General features: G+C 39.0%; 1 protein-coding gene across 1 annotated transcript; it reads right to left on the bottom strand.

The window, feature by feature from the left end:
* Window positions 1-238: 238 nt before the first annotated feature.
* On the bottom strand, window positions 239-18,185 carry MRPL32 (mitochondrial ribosomal protein L32). The gene is made up of 3 exons (XM_037125691.2): window positions 18,008-18,185; window positions 15,564-15,745; window positions 239-777 (listed from the first exon to the last, which is right to left on the bottom strand). The coding sequence occupies exons 1-3, from the start codon at window positions 18,132-18,134 to the stop codon at window positions 523-525; spliced, it is 564 nt and encodes a 187-aa protein (XP_036981586.2). The 5' UTR covers window positions 18,135-18,185; the 3' UTR covers window positions 239-522.
* Window positions 18,186-18,231: the final 46 nt, after the last annotated feature.

Genomic DNA, 18,231 nt, shown 5'->3' on the forward strand with positions numbered 1-18,231 from the left:
ATGTAGAATGTATTTTTATCTGAGTAAATTAACATATGTCTCAGGTAAGTTCCAAAGGCAATTTTACTTTAAAATTACAAACTCAAACCTTTTCTTACTGCTAGAATTACAAACTTAAAAAATATCCAGAATTAAACTAATAACCTATTTCTAGATGTTACTTAAAAGTATATGTGTAATTATTCTGGTTTAAGAAAAACCACTGGCAAACAAACAAAATCAGGGCCAAACACATATCTCTTGGTATGAATTTTAAATTATTTTATTGCTTTGTCCTAGACATTTAATATATACTTAAAACCTTATAATAAAAACAGACATGTAAATTCACTGAACATCTACATAAACATTTTTAGATTTTATTCCTATTTTCAAATTATCTGCATAAAACTAACTGCTTATGAAGAATGTTTTAAGTCACACTGATAATTTTAAAATAGGCACAAAACACTGAAAACAAAGAATCATTTTTTCCAAGAGAAATGTTTTATGTTAAGTTATACTGTTTAAACATCTCTGGTGTCAATTCTGAGTGAACCAGGATGGTCGCTTCCTGTCTTGTTCAATGATCCTCTTGCCTTGATCTTGTTCAGATGGTGTCTCTCCTATGTATAGCACCATGGATTCTACCGTAGGAGCTTTAAAAGGGCCCCCTTCTTGTTTCCCTATCTGTCTTCTTATTTCTGCAGTCTCTTTGCACACCTTCTCATAGCAACAGCCACAAAGGACATGTTTCTGTTTCAGGTGACCACATTCAGGACAAACATCTATGTTGTTCTATGAAAAAACAAACAAAAAGCATTGTAAGAAGAGGCAAAATAATGAACAAATAATTATGAACAAGAGTGTTGCTTATACTTGAATATTCTTAGAGTATTCATGCTGCACAAGGGGTCATAAACCATCTGGTCTAACCTAATTTTCACAGGAAAACAGGATAAAGAACACTGAGTTTGAATTAGTAGAAAAACTGGGACTAGAGCTCACGTCTAGTCTTTGAACTACACTACAATGCAGTCACATTATGTAAAATGCTACTCTATTTTCCTATCTTCCAATACTAAGCATCTACTAGAAATTCACGTTTCCTTTCAATCTATCTTAAGAAAAACAAGATAAATACATTACAAGCTGGCTTCCCTTGACTCACCACAGTGAAACTCAAATTCTTATATGAAATATAGTTGATAGATGGTGTATTTTTTTAAATAAATGAGCACTGATTATTCCTTAATGTAAAGCTTCCCTGTTATAACTTAAAGATGTTATAATAGTTTTTATACTGTCTATTCAACTTTAATGAGACAATTACAACTTCAAAGATGACTTTTTGATGTTTTTAAAAGTAGGTTTGAAATGTGAAAATACAGGAGGGACACCAGCAGCATGGCAGCATGAGGAACCCTAGGTCTCTTCCCTTTGCATTTCAACAAAATTGACAGCAACAATGCAAAAGAGGATTCCCTGCTCAACACAGAAATACATCTGAGAGATCCATGCATTGAAACATCTGAAGGTGGGTGTGTATCAGGAAATGGGGGAAGAGGGAAAAAGGAAGGCCAGACACAGGTACCAAAGATTCAGCCCAGAGCTCACTATGGCCCCAGAAGACTCAGTAGCAGGGGGAGTGTTGGGTTACAGCACAGATAATCTGAGCTCTAAGAACAGAATACAATCAACATTCCTCCTGAGTAATCAGTACACACTACAGCTAACTACACCTTGTAAAAGGGCCAGAGACAAAATGCAAAAGGGTGTAAGCTGTGGTCCACCATTGGCTATTACCAGGCAGAAAACAAAAGCACAGACACATAGCTATCTCCCCTCACGCTCCCAGAGCTAAGAGTGGCAGTGCTATAGCAGTGGAGGTGTTGGGGGTGGAGGTGTTGGGTTACAGTAAATGTGCTCTCTGCAGCCCTGAGGACTAGAGGGACAGAAAGATCTCTCTAAAGGGCAGGTGCATTCCATGGTATAACCCAGTGACAGTGACACAAATGTAGCAACTGAGGTCTGGCAGATACCATTATCAGGAGGACAGCAAATATAAGAACTATTCCCCACCCACCCACACAACTGCCACCAATTGCAACGGAGCCTGGTGGAGGCCCTGGGAAACTTCAGACAGTACGACACTGCTAGAAGTATCTAGTTGCAGGAGGCAGCAGAGATGTCACAGGCCCAGAGAACCACTGCTCACTGTAATTCTCAACGGGGATGGTGCCCAAGCTAAGGATGCCCACCTCCCCAAGGAATACATGTCATATTACACAGGGAAGGCAATACTGCCCCAAGACTATCCCAGAAGCCCTAGTAATTCAGGTAAGATCCCAGAAGCCCCAGCAGCCTCTGTCACTGGGTTGAATTGCAGTGTGTGTTGGCTGCTCAGGGAGAAATATTTCTGCCCTTCCAGTCCTCAGGGCTGTGAAGAGTGTGCTGGTATCAACATTTCCACTGCTACAGAGTCTGCTGGGGGCTGATGTGAGGTCTGGGAGGCTGAGGGGAAGCAGCAACTGTGGCTTATGCTTCAGCAATACATACTCAAAAGAAAGGCCTCTATTTATCAATGTACTAAACAGTGAGGGGTCGAACATATTTTTTAAAAGCATACTTTATTCCCACAAGTGTCTAGGCATAGAAATAATAAAATACAATGAATAACCAAAGTAACAAAGTAGCTTAAAAGGAAAATAAAAAATCTCCAGAAATGACAAAGATGAAAGTTCAAAAAAAAAAAAAAGGGAAACTCAACAATACATGAAAACTGAGTTTAATGAACTCAGAAATACAATAAATGAACAAAAGGAGTAATTTATCAAAGAGATTAAAAGTATAGGAAAAAAAGCCAAACAGAAATTATAGAGATAAAAAAATAAACTGGCAATCCAAGAAATAGAGCTGACCATGTCAGAAGAAACACCACTAGAAAAGAAGTAGTGATGCTGAAGACAGAAATCTAGGAATCAGATGAAAGAACAGAGAGATTTGAGAGTAAAAATGTAAATGAGCCCTGGCCAGCGTGGCTCATTGTTGGAGTGCTGTCTTGTCAACTGAAATATCATGGTTTGATTTCTGGTCATGGCACATGCCTAGGTTGTGGTTCAGTCCCAGGTTGGGGCGAATGTGAGAGGCAATGGATGGCTATTTCTCTCACATCAGTATTTCTGTCTCTACCTCCCTTCCTCTTTCTCTAAAATCAGCGTGCATGTCTTTGCATGCAAATAAAATTAATTAAATTTTAAAAAGCAAGAAAGAACTGTATGAGTGCTGTAAATCCAAGATGCTGGCAGAGTAGGTGGAAGTTACCTTACCTCCTCCCAAGACCGAACTGCCATTTTAAATTAGAGAACAATAATCCTGAGTAAACAACTGAAGACTAGCTAGAGAGGTCTTATAACCAAGGATTTATAGAAGAAGCCACATTAAGACTGGCAGGAAGAGCTGAGACACAAAAGGGCTGGCGTGCTCCCATAGGTGGTGGGGTAGCTGAAGTTCAGGAGGCATATCTCAGCTGCAAGGGGTTTATACTTGAGAAGTGGGGGGGGGGGGGGGGGGGGGCTAGCCAAGCTCCCCAGCTGGGAGCACCAGATCTAAAAAGATGTGCCCATGTAACACCTGGCTGAGAAAAGCAGCTAGGTTTCTGATTGCCAGGGAGAAGCAAAGGTCTGTTAGACACAAGTACTCTCATAAAAGGCCAATGAACAAAATTTCAGCCACTCACCCTGTGCTCTAGTAGAGAGAGCACAGAGCAAACTAGAGTTGTTTGAGGCTAGCCTGGGGGTTGTGGCTCTGGGGAGGGAGCTCAAGGAACAGCTGCCAGGATCCCTGTGCTGAAATCATTTTCCCAAAATGCAAACACCATTTTTCTTGGGTGGACTACCCCACTCCGACAGAATCACCCTGCAGGAAAACAATGGACCCCACCTTTTGGACTGTCTCACCACACACTGTGGAACTTTCACCCTACTGAGGGGTATACCCAGAGACTCTTTCATGACTGAGATTAACACGAAGCTAGCAGGTGGAAGAGGCAGGTAGAAGTGAACCTTGTTGGGATGTCTTGAAACTTTCACTGACCAGCCCCCATGCCTGGTGCTGGTAAAAGCAGCTTTGGTACGCAGTTGGTCCTTCCTATGTGCACCCAGGCCCAGCAGAGGCACAAACTGTGGCTTGCTTGTAGCTCCAAACAGGTTGCCAAGGGCCAGTTGCCAAAGTCACAGGTGGCAACTTACAATGTCTTACAACAGTCTCTTCAAAAACACCGACTGCAAACACACCCAATGGCAAGCTTCAGAAAACACCACAGCAAGATCCAATAAAGCTTCACAAGCCACTTATCCAGAGATCTCAGCAGGCGCCAAACCTTGCTGAGGCAAATTCTGATTCATGTGGTTAGCACCTGCGCAGCAGTTCAAAAACCATGGTCAGGGGTGAGCCACATAGCCAGCCAGCCTAAGGCTGGATCACCTAAATGAAATGCCGATATCAATGAAGATACAGTTATAACAGGAGGAACCACATAACCCACACAAGGGACATTCCTAGAGTACCTAGCACAGGTAATTAAGGAGACTGGATCACTGGGTCCTATAGGACACCTATTATGTAAGGGCACCCCAACAAGAATGGGAGTCATAGCAGATCTAATACATAGAAACAAACACAAAAGAGACAACTAAATGGGGAGAAAATGAAACATCCCAAATGAAAGAACAGAAGAAATTTACCAAAAAAAATGCTAAATGAAATGGAGGGAAGCAATTTATCAGCTATAAGCTTCAAAGTCATGGTTATAGTATGCTCAACAATAAAAAGGACATAAAAACATTTAAAAAATCAGAAATAAAGAATACAATACCTGACAAGAAAAATACAGTGGAAATAAACAGTAGGTTGGATAAAGATGATGATGGAATCAACAATTTGGAAGACAAGGTATAAAAAACACCCAATCAAAGCAGTAAAAAGAAAACAAATTAAAATGGATGGTTTAAGGAACCCATGAGACAATATGAAGCATAACAACATCCACATCATAGGGATACAAGAAGAAGAGAGAGCTACTGATCAAGAACCAATTTGAAGAATGATGAAAAACTTCCCAAGCTGGTGAAGGAAAAAGACACACAAACCAGAAGCACAGAGAGTCCCAAATAAGATGGAACCAAAGGTGCCCATAATATGATACATTATAATTATACTAGCATATGTTTAAAAAAAAAAACAACAAAACAGAATTGTAAAAGCCACAGAAGAAATACAGTTACCTACAATGGAGCTCCCATAAGACTGTTAGCTAAGCCCTGGCTGGTGTAGCTCAGTGGATTGAGCGTCGGCCTGCAAAGCAGACGATCGTGGTTTGATTCCCAGTCAGGGCACATGCCTGGGTTGCAGGCCAGTTCCCAGCAGGGGCCAGTTCCCAGTAGGGGATGCACCAGAAGCAACCATACACTGATATTTCTCTCCTTCTCTCCTTCCCTTCCCCTCTAAAAATCTTAAAAAAAAAAGAAAAGACTGTTGATTTCCTCAACATTTCAGGCCAGAGGGATTGGCATGAAATATTCAAAGTGATGAAAGGGAACAACTTACAACAAAGACTACTTTACCTAGCCACATACAAAGACTAATTCATCCAGCGACATATCATTTAAAGTTGAAGGAGAAATAAACAGCTTTCCAGATAAAAAGCTAAAGGAGTTTGCTACCATCAAACCAGTATTACAGAAATATTCTAAGACCTGCTTCAAGAAGGAGGAAGAGGAGGAGAAACAAAACAAAGGAACATAGTTAACAGAATAAAATGGCAATAAATACGTAACTACAAAGTCACTTTAAATGTAAATGCCTTAAATGCTCCATTTAAAGGTAATGGGTTAATAAATGGATAAGAAAACAAGAGCCACATATATGGTGTCTATTAAAAGACCCAGCTCAGAATAAAAGATACACACTGCCAAAAATAAAAGGATAGAAAAAGATGTCATGCAAATGGAATGAAATATATGCTGGGGTAGCAATACTTATAGCTGACAAAACAGACATAAAAAAAAAGGCTATATAGTAAGACAAAGACAGATACTATAAATGCGAGCATTCCAAGAAGAGGATTAACCCATGTAAACATTTATGCAGATAACATAAGAGCACCTATGTTTTGTGAATGTTCATGGTTGGACAGGTCCACTCTAGATTTGGGCAGATGGAAGAATATACAAGGAGCTCTGGGCATACTTGACATACCTTTATTCAAGGGTGGATGATTCACGCATGCTACAATCTGCAGGTCCCCCCGCTGGAATCCCCTAACTCCCTTATGTACTAAGTACAGATAAAGCCAGAAGGGTGCCAGAATCCACAGTATAACGAAGCGAGATTCTGCACATGCAAGCCCACTCAATGTTATGGGAACCATTTAAAGGACCTAGTCTCAAGGCTATGAGAATACAGTTTATCTTTGCCTTCCAGATATCTGGGTAAAGGAGGCAGACTGCCTCTGTCTACCCTACAACCTAAATACACAAAGCAAACCCCAATCAACACAAAGGGAGAAATCAAAAGTAATACAGTTACAGTAGGGGTTTTCAACACCCCAATGACATCAACAGATAGAAGTTCCATACAGAAAATCAACAAGGAAATAGTGGTCTTAAAGAACACATTAGATCAGATGAATTTAATTGGCATCTTCAGAGCACTTCACATCAAAGCAGCAGAATATACTTTATTTTCAAGTGCACATAGAACGTTTTCTGGGATAGGCCACATGTTAGAACACAAAACTATCTCAATAAATTTAAGATTCAAATCATATCAAGCATCTTCTCTGACAAGAATTCTATAAAACTGAAAATCAATCACAAGAAAACTGAAAAACAGAAATAATGGAGGCTAAGTAACATGTTACTAAACAATGAATGGGTTAACAGTAAGATCAAGGAAGAAATGAAAGGTACTTTGAAACAAATAAAAATGTGAAACCAACAACCCCAAACCAATGGGACAGAGAGTAGCAATACTAGAGGAAAATTCATACCATTAGAGGCTTATTTCAAAGAACAAAAAATAGCTGAAATAAGCAATCTGACTTTACACTGAAAGGAACTTGAAAAAGAATAAACAAAGCCCAAAATGAACAGAAGAAAGGAAAGGATCAGAACAGAAATAAACAAAAATGAATCTAAAAACACAATACAAAAAAAAAAGATCAATGAATCCACTAAGGGCTGGTTCCTGGGAAAGATAAACAAGACTGACAAACCTTTGACCAGACTCACAGAAAATGAGAAGATCGAAATAAATCAGAAATGAAAGGGGAGAATAAATGACACCACAGAAATAGAAACAATCATGATAAAATATCATGAACTAAGTGCTAACCAGCTGAACAATCTGGAAACAAATGGGTAAATTCCTAGAAACATACAATCTTCCAAAGCTAAATCAAATAATTGAATAGACAGATTACAACTAGTGAAACTGAAGCAGTAACCAAAAGACTCACAACAAACAAAAGCCCTGAACCAAATGATATCACATGAGAATGTTACCAAACATTTAGCTCAGTGAATCGAGTGCCAACCTGCTTATCAAAGGGTCCCTGGTTCAGTTCCCAGTCACGACACATGCATGGGTGGCAGGCCAGGTCCCCAGTAGAGAGTGTGCGAGAGGCAACCACACATTGATGTTTCTCTTTTTTTCTTTCTCCCTCCCTTCCCCTCTCTCTAAAAATGAATAAATGAAATCTTAAAAGAAAAACTTATTTAAAAAACCTTCGGAGTCCTGGCTGGTGTAGCTCAGTGGACTGAGCACGGGCCTGCGAACCAGACAATCGCAGTTCTATTCCCAGTCAGGGCACGTGCCTGGGTTGCAGACCAGTTCCCTGCAGGCCAGTTCCCAGCAGGGGACGCACGAAAGGCAACCATACATTGACGTTTCTCTCCCTCTCTCCTTCCCTTCCCCTCTAAAGATAAATAAATAAAATATTAAAAAACAAAAAACAAAAAAACCCTCATTTCATATGCAAGGAGAAGCATAAATTCAAAGTGAAGGGGGAGAAAATGATACCTCAAGCAAATTACATCCAGTGAAAAGCTGTTGTCTTATTTATATTTGACAAAATAGATTTCAAAATAAAAAAGGTAACAAGAGTCAAAGATATATATTTTACAATGATAAAGGGAGTAAGAAGACATAACACATATTGATATATACACACCCAACCTGGGAACACAAAATAGTAAAACAATAGTAACAAAAGTAAAAGGAAAAACTGACAATTATAGTAGGAGATGTAAACACTCTACTGACAGCTATGGATAATCATCCAAACAGAAAATCAATGAGGTACTATCAGCTTTAAATAACACAATGGACCAAATACACAAAATTGACATTTACAGAGCTTTTTATCCCAGAACACCAAACTACATATTTTTTCCAGTGTATGGAGACATTCGAAGGGATAGTCAATATGTTGAGACATGAAAATAACTTCAACAGATTTAAGATTTACATCAAACTGATCATATTCTCTGACCATAATGCTCTGAAGTTTGAAATCAGTTGTAAAAAGAAAAAAGAAACCCCAGCACAAGTATATGGAAATTAAACAACATGCTATTAAACAATGGCTGGGTCAGCCCTCACTGGCTTGGCTCAGTGGGTTGGGCACTGTTCATCAAGTGGGAGGTCAGAAGTTAGATTCCTGGTCAAAACACAGGCTTGGGTTGTGGACCAGGGTCCCCAAGTGGGGGTGTGCTAGAAGCAACTGATCAATGTTTCTCTCGTACATTGATGTTTCTTTCCCTCTCTTCCTCCCTTCCTTCCCCTCTCTCAAAAAATAAATAAAAGTAAAATCTTTAAATAACTGGATCAAAGGAAAAATAAAAAAGAGGTCAAAATATATATACGCAAATGAGAAAAACAATACAACACACCCAAATTTGGGGGGATATAGCAAAAGTGGTAACAAGAAGAAAGTTTATAGCATTACAGGCCTACCTAAGAAACAAGAAAAATATCAAATGAACAACCTAACATTTCACTTTAAAAAAGTATAAAAAGAACAAATGAAGCTCAGAGTCCACACAAGAAAATGTTAAAAATTAGAACAGAACCAAATAAAGAACAAAAATACAACAGAAAAAATACTGCAACAAAGAACTGGTTCTCTGAAAAGATTAATAAACTAGGCAAATCTGCTGGCTTTACACAGAAAGGAAAAAAGAAAAAATACTCAAATAAACAAAATCAGAAACGAAAGTTATACAAGAAACCATGATTATATAAGAATACCATGAAAGACTACACACCACCAAATTTGATTACCTAGAGGAAACAGACAAGTTATTAGAAATATATAACCTTCCTAAACTGAATCATGAAGAATTGGAAAATCTGAATACACTGATCAAAAATAAGGAAATTGAAGCAGTCATCAATAAACCTGTCAAAAAGTAAAAGTCCCTGGACCAGATGGCTTCATTAGTGAAGACTACTAAACAGTCAAAGAGGATAGAAGACTTAATAGCTATCCTCCTCAAACTCTCCCCCCAAAAATTTGATCCTAATTTATTTTATGAGGCCAACATCACTGATACCAAAACCTGTCATGAGCAACACAAGAAAAAAAATTACAGACTACTACCTTTAATGAATAGAGATGCAAAAATCCAAAACAATTAACACACAAATCAAATACACTACATTAAGAAGGTCTACATTAAAAAAATCACTATCAGGTGAGGCACAACTATGGCTTAACATAAACAAATAGACCCACGTACTGTATTACATAAACAAAAAGGATAACAATCATATGATCCTATCAACAGATACAGGAAAAGCATCTGACAAGATATAACATTCACTTATGATTAAACCATAATCATAAAACAGGTATAGAAAGAAAGTATCTCAACACAGTAAATCCATATATGAGAAACCCTCAGCTAATATCATAGTCCACAGTGAAAAACTCAAATATTTTCCTCTAAAACCAGGAACAAAACAAGAATGTCCACTCTTACCACTGTTGTTTAACATAGTACTACTGGAAATCCTAGCCAGAGCATTTGGGCAAGAGAAAGAGATAAAAGGCACCCAACTTGGAAATGAAGAAGTAAAATGGTCACTTTTCGCAGATAACATGATTATTTATATAAAATAACCAGAGACTCCACCAAAAAACTATTAGAAACAACAAATAAACACAATAAAGTGGCAGGATACAAAATCAATGTACAAAAATCCACTGCTTTCCTGTATAGTGCTAACAATAAAATCTTGACTTCTGGTCAAGATGGAGGCATAGGTAAACAAGGTTTGCCTCCTCGTGAAACCACACAAAGAATTACAACACACGTGGTAAACACAAGGCCTGAGGGCCAAATCTGTCACCCCACCTTGCCAGCCCTCCCCCCCAAGCCTGGCACCTTCTTTCTACCAGCAGCAGTGCCAAGCTCCTTGCCCCTAGTTAAGGAGTATTTGCATTTATACAGTCCTAAAATAACATTCAGCCCTTTGAAGGCAACTATGAGGCTGATGTGGCCCCCAGTGAAAATGAGTTTGACACCCTGAATTACAACTAGACCTCAAATAAATACCCAGAACCACCAGATAATCAAGAAAACTATGCAAGTCAGACAACTAAGGGTTTAAATAAGCCACATACATCCAGACAGATAGAGAGGGCAGAAATGTGGAGAGGTGTAGAGACACAGTGTGCATAGGAGAGTTGGCTGTGGTGGGGAACAGGGAGTCCTATATTCACATGTAGTGGATAAAAATAAGGAGATATACCTTGGGAGCGAGCAATCCCAGACCCAGGCTAAACTACACAGCTCAGGATTCTGGCACCAGGAAGATAAATCCCTGTAACTCCTGGCTGGAAAAACCAGTGGAGGTTGGAGCAGCAGAAAAAAACTCCACTTAAAGGGCCCACACAGACTTAGAATGCAGGTAGACCCTGCTGGGAAAACCTCCACAAGCCAGGCAGCAGCACTGTCTCCTCTCCCCACATAGCCACAAAGTGGTGAAGTGGGATGCCCGGTTCTGGCGATTATCTATGGCTCTCCCCACACAATTTACAGTTGCCTTTTCTACAATGGGCCACATTACTGAGACAGGGAATCAAAGCAGCTCTACCTAACACACAGAAACAAACATAGGGAAGGTGCAAAATTGTGGAGACAAAAAAGATGGCCCAAATAAAAGAACAAAACAAAGCCCCAGAAAAAGAACTCAATGAAACAGAGATAGACAACCTATCAGCTGCAGAGTTCAAAACACTAGTGATCAACAGGATGAAAGAACTTATTGAGAACTGTAGTGACATAAAAAAGACCCCAGAAGAAATGAAGGGTACACTAAGTGAAGTAAGGAAACATCTACAGGGAACCAACAATGGAGGAGATGAAGCCAGGATTCAAATCAATGAGTTGGAACATAAAGAAGAAATAAACATTCAACCAGGACAGCAAGAAAAAAGAATTTTAAAAAATGAGGATAGTATGAGGAGCCTCTGGGACATCTCCAAAGGTACCAACATCTGAATCATAGGGATGCCGAAAGAAAAAGAGCAAGAAATTGAAAACTTATTTGAAAAAATAATGAAGAAAATGTCCCTAATTTGGTGAAGGAAATAGACATACAAATTCAGGAAGCACAGAGTCCCAAACAAGTTGGACCAAAGAGTACCACACCAAGACAGATCATAAATAAAATGCCAAAGGTTAAAGATAATCTTTTTTTAAAGGAGAGTTTAATGTGACTTTTTTTTTTCTTTCTAAAAGATTTTATTTATTTATTTTTAGACAGGGAAAGGGAGGGAAACATCAATGTGTGGTTGCCTTCTGCACAATCCCCTACTGGAGATCTGGCTCACAACCCAGGCACATGGGAATCGAACTGGTGACCCTTTGATGCACAGGCTGGTGCTCCACCCACTGAGGCACACCAGCCAGGGCTAAAGATACTTAAAAGCAGCAAGTGAAGAGCAGAGAGTTACCTACAAAGGAGTTCCCGTAAGACTGTCAACTGATTTCTCAAAAGAAACTTTGCCGGCTAGAAGAGGCTGGCAAGAAATATTTAAAGTGATGAAAAGCAAACAGCCTACAACCTAGATTATTCTATCCAGCAAAGGTATTGTTTAGAATGGAAGGGCAGATAAAGTGATTCCCAGACAACATAAAGCTGAAGGAGTTCATCATCACCAAGCCATTATTATATGAAATGTTAAAGAAACCTATTGAAGACAAAGAAGATCAAAACTGAGAATGGTAGAATGGCAACAAATTCAAAACTGTTACCAACTGAATTTGAAAAAGCAAGCTAAGCAAACAGCCAGATCAGGAACATAATCACAGATATGGAGATCATTTAGAGGGTATTAGCTGTGAGGGGTAAGGGGGGAAATAGGGGACAAGGTTACAGGGATTAAGCATAATTGGTAGGTACAAAATAGACAGGGGGAGGTAAAGAATAGTATAGAAAAAGGAGAATCCAAAGAACATACATGCACAATCCATGGACATGACTGAGGAGGGGATCGCTGAAGGGGAGGTGGGTATCAGGTGTAGCAGGGGGCAAAGGGGGAGAAACGGGAACAACTGTAATAGTATAATCAACAAAATATATTAAAAAAACAATGAAATCTCAGGTAAAATTCATTTGCAACTTTAACAAAGCACCTAGGAATAAACTTAATTAGAAGTGAAGATCCTATATACTGAAAACTGTAATACACAGGTGAAAGAAACTGAAAATGACACAAAGAAATGGAAAGGTATTCCATGTTCATGGACTGGAATAATCAACAGTAAAATGGCCATATCACCTAAAGCAATATACAGATTTAAAGCAATCCCTATCAAAATCCCAATGGCATTTTTTAAATAAATAGAATTTTTTTTAAAAATCATGAAATGTGTAGGAAGCCATGAAAGATCCCAAATAGCCAAAGTAACCCTGGGAGAAAAAGAACAAAGCCAGAGGTATTACACTCCCTGATTTCAAATTATACTACAAAGGTATAATAATCAAAACAGTTGGAAGAAAAATAAACACACAGATCAATGGAATAGAACTGAGAGTCCACCCATATACATACCTGAAACTAATTTTCATCAAAGGAGACACACACATATAATGGTGAAAAGAAAGCCTGTTCAATAAATGGTGCTGGGAAATTGGAAAGTCACGTGAGCAGAGTGCTATTTGATACCATACACAAAAATTCACTCAAAATACATCAGAGTAAAACACATAGAAGCAAGCATAGGTACTAAACTTATAGATCTTGTAAGACCAAGATCCTCTCTGAGACGAGAGGATTTTATAAATGTGACCCCAAAGGCAAGAGAAGTAAAAGCAAAAATAAATGGGCTATATCAAACTAAAAAGCTGTGTACATCAAAAGAAACTGCCAACAAAACAAAAAGGCAACCAACTGAATGGGAGAATATATTTGCAAACGATACCTCCAATAAGAGGCTAATATTCAAAATATAAAATTAACTCATACACAGAACCCATCCAAAAAACAAACTCATCCAAAACACATAATTAAAAAATAGGCAGAGGACCTGAACAGACACTTCTCCCAATGAGACATACAAATGGCCAACAGATTTTCAAAAATATGCTCAACTTTACTAGTAATGAGAAAAACTAATCAGTGAGATAGCACCTAACACCTGTTAGAATGGCTATTACCAAAAAGACAGGAAATAACAAATACTAGAGAAGATGGGGAGAAAAAAGAACCTTCCTGCACTGCTCATAGAAATGTACGTTGGTACAATCACTATGGAAAACAGTATGGAGGTTCCTCAAAAAAAGTAAGAATTGAGCTACCATATGACACAGGCATTCCCTCCTTTGGTTTATCAACCCCCAAATTTTGAAAACGTTTATTTGCAAAGATATATATAGTCCCCTATGTTTATTACAGCATGATTCACAGTGGCCAAAATATGAAAACAAGTGCTCTTTGATGGATGATTGGAAAAGAAAATGTGGACCATATATACTACTACTCAGCCATAAGAAAAAAAAATGAAATAACTGCCATGTGAATCTTGACAACATCATACTATGGGAAATAAGTCAGCAGGAAAAAGAATCATATGACTTCATTCATATGTGAGATAGAAAACAGAAAGCAAGAAACAGAACAACTCACTGACTCAGACAATAGTATGATGATTATCAGAAGGTAAGGGGGTGGGAAAAGTAGAAAAGGGCAAAGGAAGCCAAACTCATGGTGATGGAAGGAGACCTGATTTGCGGTGGTGAAAACACAATGCAATATATGGGTAATGGTTATAGAATTGTACAGTTGAAACTTATTAGCTAATGCCACTCCAATTAATTTAATAATTAAACCATGCACCCAAGATAATAAACTATATGCAGCAGAAAACAATTCAATGAAGACAACAAATGCACAGGATAAGAGCTATTCTCTTCCCTCGGAATAAACACACAGGGATATATAACGGATTGGAGCAAGATCTTATTCCTAAAAAATTAAATTTTCTTACCCACTTGTATGAATTATTTTTCTTTTAGTTAATGAAGTATTTTTGAGATCCAAATTTTAAGTCTAATCCCAACTTTAACTCAGTAATATGTCTTGGCCTAATTAAATTCTAAGGACTTGGTTTAATAATTAACATAGAAGCTTAATAGTAAGTTCTCTGTTCTGGAGTTTCATATGCACTGTGCTGGTGCTGTGGAATTCCAGTAATTTAAACATGGCCATTAAGGCCATAAATTAACAGATCAAAGTTACTAAACAACTATATTTTTTGCTTATTAGATAAATGACAAGTGTATCTATGAATTCAATGAACACAGCAGAGATCTGGAGTTGCTTGAGGATAGAACACACCAATTTTCAAGAGAAGAATTGAGCTAAAACATTAGACTTCCAGTGCTAAAATCCTGGCTGGCTCTACCACGTAATAGCTTGTGAACACAGGTAAATTCTTTTTGCCTCAGTTTCTTCATCCTAAAAATGGTCAGAGCAATATTTACTTTGGAGGGCTGTTGTTAGAATTTGATAATTCACATCTTGGATATATCACAGGCTCTTAATAGATGTTAGCTATTTTTATTACTAATCTAAGGATTTTTCTTTGCAGCATTTTACGGGGTACAGGGAAGAATAAAATAAAAAGGTAAAGGCCAGTAAAACCCAAGATCCAATATAACTATTGCTTCTAACTTTAATTTGAGGTTCTGCCACAGTTAAGATGTTTACTCATATATGGTTCAAAATCACACAGCCCAGGACTGGCACAGCTCACACACAGTTAAAAAGTCATTTATGCTCTTCCCAACCTGGTCCTCTGTGCAGGCTCCAAACTCCCTCCTTGACAGTGTTCCTACCAATTAGGCTACAGCACAGTAGACATACAGAATACTGTATTTTACTTTTGGGCCACAAGAAAGTAGACATATAAAATCTGAGAATAATGTACTCATAGGTTATATGGATATACCAGGAGAATATGCAGTGGTAGTCGTGAGAAAAAGCACATCCACAAAAATCAACACATTACCTTAACTTTAATAAGCTTCTGAGGATTTCTTCTCCTACACCGGTTAACTTCAATGCTGCGTCTGTTTTTGGGTGCTGCCATCCAAAAGATACTATCCAAAAGGCTGGAGATCTCCTTACTTCCATTAGTATTATTTGCTGGTTCTATAAATATATTTGAACCTTGGACAGCTAATGCTGGTCCTACAAAATAAAACATGGAGATTCAAAATCAGTTTTAGCTTCTAAATGACTATTTACAGGTATCATTCTCCTTAGTCAACCATGATATGAAAACATATATTTACAGATAATTTAGAATATTACATTCAATAGACATTTAACAGAAAATCTTGGCTATTATACTAAAGCTCATACATAAAGCAAATTTAAAGAACACACATAGAAATTTTTCTCAGAGGCACTTGCCGAAATAAATCAGTGAAATCCCACCAAGAGTTTCTTACCTTATGAAAAACAGAACTCTGGGGTTTAGTGGTAAACATAAATACAAGACTGAGGCACCTAATTTAAACAAAACAAACAAAGCCAAAAAAAAAAGAAGAAGAAAATCATTCAGCTGTCCATATCCAGTTGGTGGGCAGTACCTAATCACTTTACAAGTAAATCTAAGCATGAAAGTCCCCAGCTGCACCTCTAACCAACACTAAAATCACTGCCCACTGACCCTTTTTTATTATATTCAAACTGAGTTAGTTCCTTTGTCACACACTTGTAAGTTGGCAGGCCCTATTTAAGTCTCTTAGTTCATAGTATTTAACCTTGATTCCTGCCTGTTCTACAAGAAAAAAAAAACTAGCTCACCATTCTTTGTATGACAGTAATTTATATAACCATCAACATTTCACTTTTGTTGTTCTAAATTGTATATAAAATCAAATAGATTCTTTAACCCTCTTCTAGCTATTCCTCAGACTTTCTTTTGATTTTAGGAACTCTTAAGAATATACAAAGCTTTGAAACACTTAACTGGTACTCCCTTTCAATATATCTAAACATATTTTCTAAGCATAGCCCAGTGGTAACAGCACAGGGCTGGAAGGTATGTTTAACCTAGGGATCTTTTCAGACCTATTTCATCAGTTGAAAGATGGGGGTGTCTAATGGAATTGTTCTGGAAATTATCCCAAGAAGCGCAGGTAGACTATGGTATATAGTGAGTGGGCTCTCACTTCAGACTCCCTGGATATTATCAAGTTTGGGACACCTTAGAAAACGTGTAGACTGTAAATACCAAAGCAATGCCAGTTTTAATATCTAAGAAGCTTCCCATTCAAATTAGTTTCTGGGGGAAAGACAGGTGAGACAGGATAGCGAAGCTATGAAAATTCATTGGCAAGTGGAATAGGGAAACGGCGATAGCTGAACACAATGGCGGAGCGATTTACAGCCAGATGCAGATGGTCACCTGTGCGGAAGATCTGGCAGGGTGCAAAACTGGGGAAAAAAAGAAACTCGCCCCCAGAGTAAACTCCCCTGAACTTTCCTCTCTGGAGATAACATCTCCGCCTCAGCTGTGCTTCAGCGTCAGGCCTGGAAAAGCAGCAAAACCAGGTGGACCACACCAGGACCAACTGCAAAGGCTAAAGACCACTGTCACTGACCAATCAGGGGGATCTGGACCCTAAAAAGACACATCTGGAGAACTGATGAATATTGTACTGAAACCCTACCTTTAGACCTCTCCTAAGATTCCCACCCACAAGAGATGAAAGCCTCAAGACAAAGGACCCAGCTCGCATGCGCTCTCCCTGTGGATAGAAGGGGGGGGGGCATTTCCTTTCCTCTTGCCCCACCCCCCACTTCTCTCTTTCCGAGCATCTCTCCCCTAAACTCTAAAGCAAGGGGCCTCCGGTAGCTTGTCCCATGCTAATCCCCTAAACCCCTCCCTAAAGCCCCATTTCTTCTGACTTTCCAGTGAATTAAGGTAGGCAAGCCAAAGCTCTCCTGTTGCTCCCTCTAGGCTAAGCCCTTCCTTGTATCATTGCCCCTAGATTCGTGTTGTGAAATCTTTCCTACACAAGAACCCAAGCACTACAGCTGGTGCTAGGCAGACCCACTCAGGTCCAGGCCCCTGTGCTGTAATAGGGGATCTGGATTCAACTGCACAGAGCTCAAATACTACAAAAGAAGATGAACTGCTTTAAGGTGTGGGAGGACTGGAAAAGAGAGATAATAAAGGAATCCAGATGGTGGTGGCTGTAAATGCTGAGCTAATGAGCTTGGGTGACATTCTGTGTAGGAATGTGAGAGAGGACTATTTTCTTTATTGCCGAGAAGCAGCAGAAAAAAGCCAGCTCTCTCTTGTTCCTAAGTAAATGTCCTTGACATGCTCTCCTAAGGAGGATCGGAAAGCGGGAAAAAGGCAGAGTATGAATTGTGCCCACCACGCTGCCTGAGGTTCCCCTCATCTACCCCTTCTCTATGCCGGTATTCTTTACGTACCCCACGGAGGGCTGGGAAGGCCTGGCCTGGTCTCCAGAAATTTTCGTTGCAGTAGCTCCCACCAGTTTCGGAGGAGTGGAGCCATTGGCCGTTGGGGAGCCACCAAAACCAACATGGCCGCCAACATCTTCCCGGCTTGAAGATCACCCAACGCGGCGGTAAGTCCCGCCCCTACCCCCAGGACGCTCACAGACGTAGACTTCGTCAACTCGGCTCCGCAACTA

This window comes from Artibeus jamaicensis, unplaced genomic scaffold (assembly GCF_021234435.1).
Source record: "Artibeus jamaicensis isolate MK-2021 breed Jamaican fruit bat unplaced genomic scaffold, CSHL_Jam_final contig_311, whole genome shotgun sequence".
NCBI classification, from domain to species: domain Eukaryota; kingdom Metazoa; phylum Chordata; class Mammalia; order Chiroptera; family Phyllostomidae; genus Artibeus; species Artibeus jamaicensis.

Coding starts and splice junctions, on each gene's coding strand:
- MRPL32 (XM_037125691.2), bottom strand. CDS start 18,134: ATGTTGGCGGCCATGTTGGTTTTGGTGGCTCCCCAACGGCCAATGGCT. Junction 15,746..18,007: donor CCTTCCCAGCCCTCCGTGGG/GTACGTAAAGAA, acceptor TTTATTTTGTAG/GACCAGCATTAGCTGTCCAA. Junction 778..15,563: donor AGAAGCTTATTAAAGTTAAG/GTAATGTGTTGA, acceptor GTTTTTTCATAG/AACAACATAGATGTTTGTCC.